Raw genomic sequence first — 14,862 nt, forward strand, 5'->3', positions numbered from 1 at the left:
ATCGTGGCCACTCTCTATACTCTATTAGAGAACAATCCTGTCATTTTAAACCATGTCTGTAAACCATGGAGAAAAGACAATACCAGAAGCAATCATTTTTAGGACTTTCAAACCACTGAGAATCTTTGTAAGATAAACTGATAAAATCCTAATGTTATGAAAATAAGCAATTCATTCATGTAATCTGAAGCACCAGGAACTTACAAATTATTATAACAGTTAAGTAAAACTAGGGAGTTCCTAATTTGTATACATTCTTTATATGTGATATATGAAATATATACCGATATAAGTATATATAAAATATATATTATATATATAGAGAGATACATTATGTATGTACAGTTTTGGAAAACTTAAAGATTTAAAGGTTCATCTCTCTAAACGCTGTTTGTATCATAATTTAGGATTAAGGCCAATAATAAAGGAAAATCTATTTGTTGCTTTTGCTCTTAACATTTCTATTTGGACTTTTATCACTTTCCTCTTCTCTTTCATAACAAACTCACTCTAGTAGTCAATGTATATATTTCATTGTATACATTTTATTCAATTCATTTGATTCAAGTGACTTTCATACTATTCTTTATTAGCTGGTGTTTGCAGTTAGACTTCTATAAGCACTAACCATACAAAAATTTCATTTTAGAATAGCAAGTGATCATTTAATAAGAGTTTTACTAGGAAAATTATCTGAGGAAGACCACAGGATACATCATTATGCCTAAGGAATACCCTGATCCAGTAATGCTCAAAGTATGAAGCAGGATATAAAATAAACTGGCAAAGATAAAGAGGGAAATTCTAGTATAGTATACCCTAGGTTATCTACGTTTTTGCTTTTTTATTAGATATTCATTTATACCCAGAAGAATGAAGATAAAATTCTAAAGATTCATATGCATACTAATGCTCTAATCCTACTATCAACACCAATTAATTTTGTATGCAATTTTGGTTCCAGAAATTTACATCTTTCTCTTCCATGAAATTAGTCTAGAGGATGGACATGAAAACAAGTTACTGGTAACAAGTTTTTCATTTTATGAGTAAGTGACCCATAGCCTGAAACTGGCTATAATACAGACATACCACTCTGAACAGCTTCCTGTATACTACCAGTTTTATTAAGGCTTTGTACAGATATGCCTTACCATCTTACAGACATTCAATTTTAAAATGTAAATGGTACAGGATATTGATAAACCAATTAGCACTGATGCAAAGCAAATTCCTCTTTTATCTCAATTACAACATGACAACTTAATAGGTCAAGATAGTTTAACATCTGAGACAAGGGCAATTCAATAAACAGCGGCATCTTGATATGGTAATTAAGAGGAAATGTGAATCCATTACTGTGTTTTAAAAAATACCTCAAGCACTTTGGCTCTTTTTATTTCTTTTATCAAAAGCAGTGATATGAAACACTACTCTGATTTGTGATATATCTGGTAAGCAGCTTGGGGAAGTGTGAAGAAAACACCTGAATAAAGCACCTTGCTAATTAAGCATTTTCTAAAGTAAGAAACATATATTTATTATCATGAAATACAAAACATTCAAAAAAACTAATTAGGTGATTAATCATATGTAGCATTCCTAACCCAAAAGATTAAAGGCTAAAATTAAGACATTAACCTTAAGCATTCTAAAAGATGATGATCATCATAGGAGAAACAAAATTCCTGAATCACTTTAAGCAAAGTATGAATGCCATTTTATTTTAACGGAAAGATATATCCTTAATTTAAAGTAACAAAACCACAAACAAGTTAAAATGAAAGGATTATGCACATGAGTTGCAGCTTTATGAATGCCATCCAGTTTATCCCAAGACTAAACAATCAAGAGCCTTTTTAGTGTAGATTTTGGAGACTATATTTAAAGTAGATACATAAAACCAGTCATGTGATAGGATAACACTTGAATTCACTATACATTAAAATGCTGTTTTATACAAATTTGTCCTACACTGCCAAAGTACGTTTAAATTTTATAGTAGAAGTGTTTCTTGCATTTCAGTACAATAGAAGAGATGGAGGATAATGTAACTTTGAACATACAGCACAATACATTTTATGGCTATGGTAAAGAGTATTCATGCTCTCCAGGGTCCTATTGGTCGTCCAATAAGCAAAATCTATTAAAGTTCAATAATGAAGTACTTTCAAAATGCTCCTGGATCAACTCATTTATCTCTCATGAACAGTTTTTTTCAACATCAGAAAATCAAATAGGGAAGCTCATAAAAATTGTTAGTACATGAAAATATATATTCAACAAACCTGATTCCAAGATTCATAGCTTCAGCAGTTCCAATCATACTAATAGCTAACAGCATGTTGTTGCAGATCTTTGCAGCCTGAAAATAAATGGAGTACATATTAAATATTGTTATTTTCAAGTTGTACTTCACAGGAAGTTGTTCTTTACCCAACTCCACAGGTTTCTTTCTAAAAATCAGAGCATTTAACTGTTGATTCTCTCAAATGGGCAAAGGAACGTGGTGCCACATGCCTCCTTCTGAGCCTACCAGGCTATCTGGTAGCAGACCCTTCCACTGGGTAAGAACCCCATAGTGGTGACCAAGCTCCTCCTGGGAGCTCAGTCTATAAGGAATACCGATCTATGTGGCATGACAGCTCTTTTGTTTCCAGTCTCATTGATATTGAGTTGACATACAGCACTGTACAACTTCAGGTTGTAGAGCATAAAAATGATTTGACTTACACATATCATGCAATGGTTACCATAAGTTTAGTTAACATCTGTCATCTCATACAGATACAAAAAAATACATGTATATATATATTTTTCTCCTTATGGTGAGAACTCTTAGGATTTTCTCTCTTAACAATTTCCACATATATATCATATGGCAGTGTTAGCTCTAGGCATCACGTTGTACACAAAATCCTAGCACAATTGCTCTTTATGGAATGGGGCTTACATTCTAATTGGGGCAATGGAGTAACACAGTGAAGATAAAGACAACAAACACACAAACAAAAACAACTGAGTGGAAAATTGTATGGCTATAAGACAGAGACAGTAGGAATTCCAAGATCGCTGAAGGCAGGAGCAGAGAGGAAATGGAACCTGAAACCCATCTTTTAGAAGTCCAGCCAGGAATTTAAAATAGGCAAGAGAGAGAAAGGAGGACAGCAGAGAAAAACGTAAATATATAAGAGGGATTAAATATATCAGATCATGGGATGTTCCTGAGAACAGTAAGAAAACAGACTCATGTACGTATGTTTTAAGGAATAGTGAGAAATTTGATAGTTAAGACTGGGGCAAGAGCTGTGAAAGCTAGGGTGGAGAGTTAAAATTTGACCTGACAGGAAACAGGCATCCATTCAAAGTTTCAGAATGGGGATGTCTATGATGATACAAACATCTTAATGGAGTTGGTTTTGGTTTCAGTGTTCGGCAGAGTGGTAAACCTGGCATCCAGGGTTTCCGAGCGGTACACAAGGTATGAGAGACTGGACCAGGTAATGTGAGGAATGGTGAAGACTGTCAACAACGAGAGACACTGAAGCAAAAAGCAACAGAACTTGGAGACTGGACAAAAGAACGGAGACAACAGGTGTATCTGAGATAATACCAAAGTCTTTTTTTTTTTTTTTAAGATTTTATTTATTTATTTGACAGAGAGAGACACAGCGAGAGAGGGAACACAAGCAGCGGGAGAGGGAGAGGGAGAAGCAGGCTTCGCGCTGAGCAGGAAGCCCGATGTGGGGCTCGATCCCAGGGCCCTTGGATCATGACCTGAGCCGAAGGCAGATGCCCAACGACTAAGCCACCCAGGCGCCCCAATACCAAAGTCTTGAATAAGATAAAGAGGGTGCCAGCGACAGGACTAAGGATTAAGAAGAGAGGAGACTAGTGACAGCGAGCGTGTTGGTGGGAGGGGGACAACTACTTTGATTTCAGAGTTCAGTGTTCTTATTCACCTCTATCTGATTAGAGAATTGATACATTTCTAAATGAAAATTATCTGCTTTTCAAGAAAAAGATTAAAGTGTGTAGGTTACTTCTTCCTGACTATATTACAAACAGAACTATAGCAAGTAATTAGATGGAGGATAACAGCAATTCAGACACCATGAGCACTTCATATGGAAGCAGTTTTGAGAATGATTTCAGTGGCCACTAGGATGATGTATTAGAATCTGAATGATGGAACTTTCAATATCTTTTTTAATAAGTTAATCAGCTGATGTCCACTTAATTCCAACAGGAATGATGGAAAATTTATTCCAAATTAATTTAAGAAAACCTGAACAAACAAAGGGGTACCTGGGTGGCTCAGTTGGTTAAGTATCCGACTCTTGATTTTGGCTCAGGCCATGTTCTCAGGGTTGTGGGATCAGGCCTTGAGTTGGGCTCCACACTGGGCATGGAGCCTGCTTGGGATTCCCTCTCTCCTTCTGCCTCTGCCCCTACCCTCCCCCGCCCCACCCCCCCATGCTCTCTCTCTCAAAAAAACAAACAAAATAAAAATTCTGAGCAAACAAAAAATCCATAGATTGAACAAAGTAGGGAGGAATAAGAAATAAGAATGTGGTCAGGAAAGAGAAATGAACATTAGCCAATTTTATATTATCAAGTCAGTGTCATTAATGTGAAAATGTTACCTGCCCGGTCCCAATAGCTCCACAATACACCACATTGGAACCCATGCACCCCAGCAACTCCTGGGCAGCAGCAAATTCATCTTCAACTCCTCCCACCATAAACGTGAGGTTCCCAGACCGAGCAGCTCCCACACCTGAATGGTTTGGGGGTAAAGGGATAGAACAAAAGGATACATTTCTTCAAGTGTTTAAGTAGGTAGTAAAAATTAGAGAAAACCCCAAAACAAAAATATCTTGCCTCCAAACTGTATTTATGTCAGGCACATATAAGACACTCTAAATCTCTCCTGAGAATACGTGTGTGTCTGTGTCTGTGTGCGTGTGTGTATTTTTAAGTAAGCTCTACACCCAACATGGTGCTTGAACTCATGACCCCAAGATCAAGAGTCATATGCTTACAGACTGAGCCAGCCAGGTGCCCCTCTCCTAGAATATTTTAAAAATTAAGTATTGTGGAGTTTAATCATAAACCAAAAGGGACATACAGATTCAAACTCTTATTCTCAATTCATCTCAAATATCTCGCACAATCACGGCATGAGAGATATGGGAATCTGAAATGTGCACTTTATTCACGTGCACCTATTATTCCAAGAAATCTATTCAGTAATAGAAAATATATGAAAAAGGTAACTTGTGCCCTGACCAGTATGAGAACAGCCTGAGGGGTCTGCTGCCTGAGTTTGGATTTGGGGGTCTCTGGCCCATTAGCTTACTCTCCACATACTATCTGCAGATGAGATCTACAAAGAGGGACCTGGCTCTTTCTCCCCAGACAAGTAGGCATTTTCAGATGGCCAGAGTCCGTTTTAAGGTAAAGAAAACAGTTGCTTATTTAGACTGATTATTCTGATGTGCACTTTCCAATATTATTTGATTTTTCTTTTCCCTCTTGCTATATACTTTTTGGGCAATTCATTCCTAGTGATATGAGCAGGAGGAAGAAATAAGCTTTGGTTTGGCTACTCCTTCGTAGCTCTAAACAAAGGTCTGATGCATATTCATTGATTGAAATGATTGGTTAGCGCACAAAACATGTCTTAGACTTGTCTTAAAAAAGGAGGGGAAGCTTCATTCATCTAAATTTTTATTAACTATAAACAAAACCAAGAGTATTTTTATTGTTTTTAATATTAGAGAAATTTTAATTCATAACTTTCAAGTTAGGTTTTGTTGATCAAAACCAGGGAAGTATGTGGAAGAGCTATATTAGTACAGTTTTTGCCTTTACACTTTATTTTATAGTACAGCTAGGAATAAAGAAATCGTAATTGTCTGTGCTATGTATCAAACCTGGCCGTTAGAACAGACAACTGCAAGTAATGGCCTACTTTTTAATTTAATTTATTCAATGAAATACATAGTTTATATATATAAAAAGCCCAAGTGAAGAGATCCCTATTTCACTGAAATTGTGAATATTTTGCTATTGCCAAGTCAAGTAGCCTTTTCCATTTTACAGTTCATGCTATTTTAACTAATTATTAAAAGCAAAAGAGGTCAGCATTATGTTAGCCAAATAATTGTGGAAGAGGGAATGCCCATGTGTTACGAAAACCTGAGATGCTCACATATATGGTTAAATTACATTATTTCACAATATTTTCAGACACACTTTGGAAATGATTATGTACAAAAACCCAATTATAACAAATGCTTTTAATTAGCCAGTCTGTGTCCTTTGAACATTCTGAGAATGTTGAAGTTTAAGTGTCTGTCACTTTGTTAGTTTCTAATTTACTTCACTAAGATGGTAGATCATTATTACTGTTTTACAATTATTTTGCTCAATTTCTATAGCCATTTTTATTCAAACCACATAACCATCCTTACTCCTAATCCTGTTGATCTGACCTAGGAAAATTAAGTAGACGATTTAAGTCAAAGCTTACAAACAAATCCGGCACTATCCATCATAGGTCAATAGCTTTGTATCTAGATTACAGATTGCTAAACAGCTTCACAGAGTCATTTATTAAAGGAAAATTAATGCTGACAATGGTTCTCAGCTGGTTAATCTCTTGACAGGTGTACTTTCTCACTTGTTCAAACACATATTTCAAAAAGAAGAAGTAAGTTACTTAAGCAAGAAAGACCACAAAAGAAATAATAACTCATCTTTTAATTCAGAAGTCTGTGGTATTTCCACTCTCTTTCTCTCAATGTGGTGGCATCATCATTAGGACTTTTTCATAACCTACACTCCAATGTCAGGGTCTTACTAAACTGGGTAATCCTAAAGGTTTGGCATTCCTTGGGACCAAATGCTGTCCTTCCATATATATTCCTCTATATGTGTGACACTATGAAGCCTGGTCCCATTGCAAAGGCAAAATTAAGACCTAAGTAATCCTACAATAAATGTAACCATTTTGAGCTTAGGAAATACTACCTAGGAAGGTGGAACTCTAAAGTTATGTAAGACATTCTATGGATTTCAGAAGACACTGTACAGATTTTGATGTCTATCAATAATAAACAATACATTTATTATATGGCCATGCCACTGTAATTCAAGTCTACTTCCCAAAACAGGAAAACAGACTACATACTTGTGCAGTTGCTAGAATATTGGGACAAGTAGTTTAACCTTACACTTTAGTAACTGTATACATAAAATCGAAATATATCCTGTACTTAACTGTATTACAGCATTTACAACTCTAGTGCTTCTCTCCCATGACCGCAGAATCAGAAAAACTGAACTCATTTGTACAAATGAAAAGGCAAATGCCCAGACCATTCAAAACAGGTGGCTAGACTACCCTGTTTTTAAGGGGATAGCCACCTAACACTTCTGGAGTCTGCTTCAATTTCAATCAATCTTAGAGGGGAAAAACACTTTACATCTAATCCAAGTCTCAGTCAGCCTCTCTCTCTTTTTCTCTCTCTCAAAGGTATCACAGGAAGCCTCCATTACCTAACCTGTCTTCCTTCTTTCTTTCCTTCCACTCCTATTTATGGTGGACATAAAAAAATCTGACCATGGGAGAGCCATCTGTCAGTGGTTCTTAACCCTGGGAAGGAAGAAGAAATTGTCCTTGTCCTCAAGGAGTTTGAAACCTAGTGTTTGTGGTGGTGGAGGTGAGTGTGTACATGTGTATGAAGAAGAGAGAAGGTGAACAATTATAAATAGTAAAAGATGAATACTACAGGAGAGGTCTGCATATAGTCATCTGAAGGTTCAAAGAAGAAAAATATCATCAGCAATTATCTGTTCAGCGCCTTTAACAATTTGCTCCATCCTTGTGCTGAGGAGAATATTTGAAATACAACTATCCAGAGAGTCCAAAACGTAAGGTCATGGTAGGTATAAAACACAGTCTTTGCCCTCAAAAGGTATAAAATACAGTTAGGGAAAAGAGACATATACTCAGAAGTAAATGCCAAAAGGCAGCATCATGTACCAAGTGTCATGGATGAGGACAATCGCCACCAAATCCTGATTCCCTCTTTCCTTCCATTTTTTGACCTCATCATTGAAAGACTAATGAGTTCTCAGAAAGAGAAAGGGTGAAAAAGGAAACAAATTGTTCTCAAAGAGTAATGGTCTTGCCATCAACTGTGGGTAGGCTTTGAAAACTTTGGTAAGAATATAGGTATTCTGGGGGCGCCTGGGTGGCTCTGTCTGTTGAGCGTCTGCCTTCAGCTCAAGTCATGATCTCACGGTCCTGGGATTGAGCCCTGGCTCGGGCTCCCTGCTCAGTGGAGAGCCTGCTTCTCCCTTTCCCTCTGCTCCTCCTCCCCACTTGTGCTCTCTGTCTCAAATAAATAAATAAAATCTAAGAGAAAAGAAAAAGTTTACCTCCCTTCTTAAAATAAATAAATAAAATGTAAAAAAAAGAGTATAGGTATTCTGAATCTATTTGCAGATCGTGTTCAGAGCAGTTTAAAACAACACGAGCTGAGCAAATAATTTTGTATGTTTTATATATGGACACTTGAGTTCTGCCTGTTATCTAAATATACATAAAACCCTATCCCTCTTCACAAAACAACTTAAGTTTGCTTTTTTAGATGAAAACAATTAGAAAACTGAGAATCAGAATTAAGAACAAATACAAAAATGAAACCAAAAGATTTCACAATGAATTTCAAATATGGGTCTGAGTATCTTAGAAGTCCCGGCAAACACTATTTGGGAGAGGAATAAAGCAGCCTCAAGGAAAATGGAGTTCTTCCTTGAGTTACATGGTTTAAAAAATTCTCATTTGGAACTTTATGCAGGAGATGGTAAATGAAATAAGACAATGTTCATCATATTTTTATATCAAAAGCAGTAGTAATTTTTTCAAGGTAATTCAATTCTTGTTTTATATCTTTTTCTAATTCAGCCCATCTGCAATAGAGGTCAAGATTAACAATAATCATCTCAGTCTAATATTTTATGTTTATCTGTGTCCCAATCTTTGGCAGTTTTATTTGTTATAAGAACCAAAACAGGCTTAAGTTTCAAGTTATGTGTCAACATGAACATAACCAGCAGCTGAAGCATTCATTATTCACTATTACTCAGCATTTCTATATAGCGTCTCACTATTTTCTTTTTCTTTCTTTCTTTTTTTTTTTTTTTTTTTAGAGAGAGAGAGCATGCATGCTCACATGCTCGAGCAGGGGGTAGGGGTAGAGGGAGAGAGAGAATCCCAAGCAGGCTCCATGTCCAGTGGGGAGTCTGATGCAGGGCTCGATCTCACAACCCTGAAATCATGACCTGAGCCAAGATCAAGAGTCGGACACTTAACCAACTGAGCCACCCAGGCTCCCCACATTATTGTTTTCTATTAAGTAAAAGTTATTCTTTCTGAAGTACTTGTATGTTTATGTTCACCAAAAAGAAGAACTACATAACTCACTGTATCTTCCCTTTGGTCTTGAGTCGTAGGAGACAATGAACTTTCTTTTTTTTCTCCTAAAATGGTTTCTGACTTTTTAAGTTTTACTTTTCTTGTCAATGGGCTCTAACCACTTCTCTGGGTTTCTCATCTACTCCCTGCAACAAAACCCCATGTATCCATGCCTTTCTTGCACAACTCCCTTGTATGAAATTCCCTTGCTTTCCTTTGCCTGGCTAACTCCTGATTATCTCCCAACACTCGACTCATGTTAACTCTAAGAAGCAATTCATGACCATAATCCCCTTTCTCTATTTTTGTAACATTTCTAGTGGTATCTGTAATAACGCACTTACACTACTCTAATCAATGATTTTTCTGGTGTGTCTCGTAAGGATCCTTATGGGCAAGAGCTGTTTGAATCTCAGCACCCAGCATATAACATGTGTGTGATAAATGTTCATTGTCTTTTTAGGAGGTGAGCAAAGAAGAAATCAATGGTTACTAAAATAACCAAGAATACTAATTAAGACTAAGACAATGTTTTCTAGCTTATCAAAAAAGCTCAACTTTGGAGTAGGATGATTCTCCATATGCGGTAATGGCACGTTCACTTACTGCTGCATAAACATGCGTAAGTTTAAGTGCACATGTATGGAGACATTACTATGAAAACACAAAAAAATGAAGAATATGTAATCTGAGTTAAGAGACTTGGAGTGAGGTCACAATTCAAGGTCACCCCACTTGGACAAGGTATAACACCTTTCAATCTTGGTTCCTCCCTCTGAAGATAGTGATAAAATCACTTGCCATACATACTCTGCAGCTCAAATGAAAGAATACTTTGGAAAGGTATTTTACACGGTTATCACATAAATGTTATAAAAAATTTTTAAATATTAAAATAAAATTAAATATAACAAGTTATACTAGGCCTGAATATGTCAAGGTCTATGGCCTAAGAGCAACAAAGAACTGAAATTTGGAACTTATCCCTACTGAGAAGCTGAACCAAGGGTTATGACAGAAAATCCATTACGCAAGTGCCAATAATTTAGAATAACCATTTACAAGTCACAAATAAGGAGATCATTTTCAATTCTAGGACTATCAGAAAGAGGCCTTCAAATCCAGAGAGGAAAGAGATTGAAATCTAAAAAGTACAATCAAATTATATTTGTTTTTGATACTGTAAAAAATCTTGCCACCAAAGCACTCTCACTGATATATAGCAAAACGTAGTAAATCACTTAATTTACTCAAAAGAACTTAAATGTTTTAACCAGTCTGCCATCAAAAGAGATCAAGAAGAGGACCAATGGGACTTGGGCTGCAATGTGAGCCGTCTTTAAAATGCAATTGTTCTAATCATTTTCTACAGATGCAGCCTCACAAGGGGCTGCTGTCACAGGGACCATTTACGACTTGTTATGGTGTCTCTATTGTTTACCAGCGACATTCGCTGAAAAAGGCGACAGCTGGGACAGAAAGCTGCTACTCATCGAACAATATAATCCCGTGAAAGTAATCAACAAATTTAAGGGTGTTAATTAACTTTACACTTTATCATGTTCAATTAGTTGTCCTTTCTAGAAAAGATTGCCATGCACAATCAGTTTAGAGCGTGCCATGTTTGATTTGTAAGTGATCACTGTTTCTGTTTCAGAGTCCATGTCAGATGTTCTCTTGGGTTTTGGTGACACAGATGAATGGCTCTGCACATGTTAGGGGGTGATCTGGTTTAACATAAGCCAGCATAACATAACCCCTTGTTAACACTATTTCTGGCATTATCCGTGCTAGAAACAGAAAAGCAAAAACACTCTCAACACTATTCTAGAGTCAGAGAAACAAAATTTACTTAGTTTTTCCTGAAATAAACACAGACACAAATACATGGGAGAAATAAGCAATTTTTCATCATTATTTTTCAAAGTAAGACTTGTCTTTCAGGGGCATGTTTGGGATCATTTCCTCCCAGCAAGATCTCGAAGCTCTGCTGCATTATGCACAAAGCACCACTGTACCCTCGTGCTTTACATAATGCAGATAGCCTTTTCCATGGCAGGTGAACAAATGCTAGGGATGTGTTGTTAAGTACTCGCTGGTGTTAAATTCTAGAATGTGACTTTTAAATCCAGAAGCTATATTTTATAAGTGTGGGGAATCTGCAGGGAAAGTATATTAATCTAGGAATGCAATTTGCCTTTTCTCTTACCTTTAATGCACCTGTCCCTACTTGCTAATAGGACAAGGAAAAGCTCATAATGGAGTGACAATACATTCAATATTGCATTTTAATGAAAGTCACTGAAGTTCCTCTGCACTGATAGAGCTTTTGCATCAAAATATTTCAGAAGTCACTGATGAGGTGAACAAAACCGGAAACAGGTTTGGCAGCAGGTGTCTTACCTTCAAAAAAACAAAAGCAAGGGACAGGCATCTATCTCTTTTTTTTAAATCTTTTTTTTGAAGATTTTATTTATTTACTTGACAGAGAGATAGACAGAAGAGCACAAGCAGAGGGACTGGCAGAGGGAGAGGGAGAAGCAGGCTCTGCACTGAGCAGGGAGCCCGATGTGGGACTCGATCCCAGGACCCTGGGATCATCATCTGAGCCGAAGGCAGACGCTCAACCATCTGAGCCACCCAGGCGCCCCAGGCATCTATCTCTTAAAAACAAAAACCAAAAACAAAACATCTACACTGGATTCTGAAACATCTTCCTAAAGCTATACCTTGTTCTTCTACGACTAGCTGTTTCCTGCCTAATATAAATGAAACACATATAAATATACTACAGCTGGTTAGCTAGTTAATAGCATGCATAAGGACAAAGCCGAACTTCTTCAAAATAGAAAAGTTGTTAACTCTGAAAGCTAATAATGTCCTAAGTTAAATATTAAAGAAGGAAATTATAGGCTATATCTGAAACAGCTGAAACCACAATACACAGCAGCAGAAAACATTAGTTTTCTGCAGAAGATCTGCAGGGAGAAGGGAAGCGGTCGATAGATCCTTAAATTGGAAGCAATAGCCGTTCTTCTATCCCAAGTTGGCAGCTGCTACATTTGCAGACCTGGTTCATTATTTACCCATAATGACCATCAAGCTGCAGTCAAAGTCAGATCACAACAACTGTCAGCAGCTCTTTTAATTAGCCTTGTTTGAATTCAGATAAATATCACAATAGACCTGCTTATGCTGAAAGAGCAACAGAACGTTCCACATGGAGCTGGGCGGGCTTGAGAAGGACCAGTGAGTGCAGTATGGAAGCCATCAGACAGAAAGAGAGTGGGGTTTTTAAAGGGTACGGTAAATCAGAAAACAAAATGGTTTGCTTTCATTTTGAAAATCACTTTAAAAACCAATTCCCTGACATTCACCCCAGATGAAGATGGTGCACAGTGTTGGATTGCAATGAAAGTCTTGGCTTCTGATAGCTTAATGTCTGGAGTCCAAGGAGAAAGTTAACTTAATGCCTTTGGAGACTGTGATTTTAAAAACTCCACCTTGTAGACAATGTATCTTTCAGCTTTAAAATTAATTTCTAAAAGCCAAGTTAAAAAAAATCTTTCATTAAATATCTTGCAACTTTATTAGACTTTTCTAATTTCTATTTGACTTTCTTTAGGAGCTGCATAATTTGCAACATTTTTCTGTAATAGGAATCTGGTATCTTCTATACATTCCTTGCATTCAGCATTAAAAATCACAAGGCCAACAACCAGATTTTGAGTAATCCAATTCCTGCCATATTCCACACCACTCGGGCTTCCCCCCTCCAGTCTGCTTGAGAAGTAAAACAAGTGTGACGATCACCTGCCTTCTATTTTACAGAGAATTGATTGTTCACATATATTCTTTACAACTTTGGGGGTAGGTAAAAAGTGGCGGCTGACAGAGAAGGGAGGGTAGAGAGTAAGAAGGAGTAAGAAAAGGCAAGATGATAACCTCATAGCAAACCAAAGTAAACTGAGGACAGCAAGAAACTAAAGAGAAGGTGGTGCTAAAAAGCTACACTCAGCTAACGAGGAATTATCATCTCTGGAAACCACTCAGGAATCCCTTTGAGAATCTAGACTCTTGAATTTTGGAGTGGGCATAGTGGAAGAAGTGGTGCTTCTAAATGGAAGCTGGACTCAGTCCACTCTCATTCTTTCTAGGCGCTCAGCTATTATATATTGTTCTGTAACCATTTCTGATGCTGCACAACATAACATTAAGGAAGAGTAACCAGATTTGCATGAGGATCAAGGACGTGCTGTTTACACAGGGTTTGGATCACACTATTTCCTTATTGAGTAGAAAAACACTCCTATAGGAAGTAATAAAAAATCATTATATTTGTGGTCAACTTCAAGTACTAAAACCTGTGTAATAAAACTTTTACAAAGTGTTGTGAGACCAAATATGTGATAAAGGCAACTACTGAATGTTGACAGTGTAAGTGGGGAGAACTCTTCATCTGGCTTCACGAAAATGAATCATAGCAAAAAGGAGTATTTCTTGGGTGGGTGGATGGATTAGCCTGGTGATGGGTATTAAAGAGGGCACGTTCTGCGTGGAGCACTGGGTGTTATGCACAAACAATGAATCATGGAACACTACATCAAAAACTAATGATGTAATGTATGGTGATTAACATAATAAAAAATTTAAAAAACAATAAAAAATATTTCTTGCCCCTTTCATTGAAAATAAAGAACAAGCCACATACATCACCATCTCATAGATAGCCTTCCCTCCTTACCCTTTAATACACCCTACCTCCTGACTATGTGCATAGCCAATAGTTGTAACTTGGTCAGTATGTCAAATACAAAGACAACAATTAACTTGTTGTTCCAAGTCTAGACTCTGGCTCAATATATATGAATCAGAATTTATTCTTTAAGAATACCAAACAAAGCCTCATACCCATTAGGATGGCTACTATAAAGCCAAACAGATACAACAAGTAGTGGAAAGAATGTGAGATATTAGAATGCTCATGCACTATTGGTGGGAATATAAAATGATACAGCCACTATGGAAAACAGTATGGTAGTTCCTCAAAAAAATAAAAATAGAATCACCATATGATCCAGCAATTCCATTTCCGGATATATACCCTAGAGAACTGCAAGCAGGGTCTTGAGGAGATATTTGTACACCAATTTTCATAGTGGCATTATTCACAATAGCCAAGAGGTGGAAACAACCCAAATGTCCATCAATGTATGAATGGATAAACAAAATGTGATACATACACACAATGGAATATTATTCAGCCTTAAAAAGGAAAGAAATTCTAACACAGGCTAAACATGGATGAACCTTGAAGACATCATGCTAAGTCACATAAGCCAGTCACAAAATGACAAATACATTGTCATGAT

General features: G+C 36.8%; 1 protein-coding gene across 2 annotated transcripts in view; it reads right to left on the bottom strand.

Annotated features, from left to right (window-relative positions):
• HIBADH (3-hydroxyisobutyrate dehydrogenase) overlaps positions 1-14,862 on the bottom strand; it is a 104,000-nt gene that overhangs the window by 11,066 nt on the left and 78,072 nt on the right. For both annotated transcript variants that reach the window (XM_028119369.2, XM_088018469.1), the window contains exons 5-6: positions 4,647-4,780; positions 2,289-2,365 (exon numbers count right to left, since the gene is read on the bottom strand). In XM_028119369.2, coding sequence (XP_027975170.1) covers positions 2,289-2,365; positions 4,647-4,780 — 211 coding nt within the window. The remainder of the gene's footprint in view (positions 1-2,288; positions 2,366-4,646; positions 4,781-14,862) is intronic.

Source organism: Eumetopias jubatus, unplaced genomic scaffold (assembly GCF_037043125.1).
Source record: "Eumetopias jubatus isolate StellerSeaLion01/CBP00866 unplaced genomic scaffold, mEumJub1_p1.0 scaffold_14, whole genome shotgun sequence".
NCBI classification, from domain to species: Eukaryota; Metazoa; Chordata; class Mammalia; order Carnivora; family Otariidae; genus Eumetopias; species Eumetopias jubatus.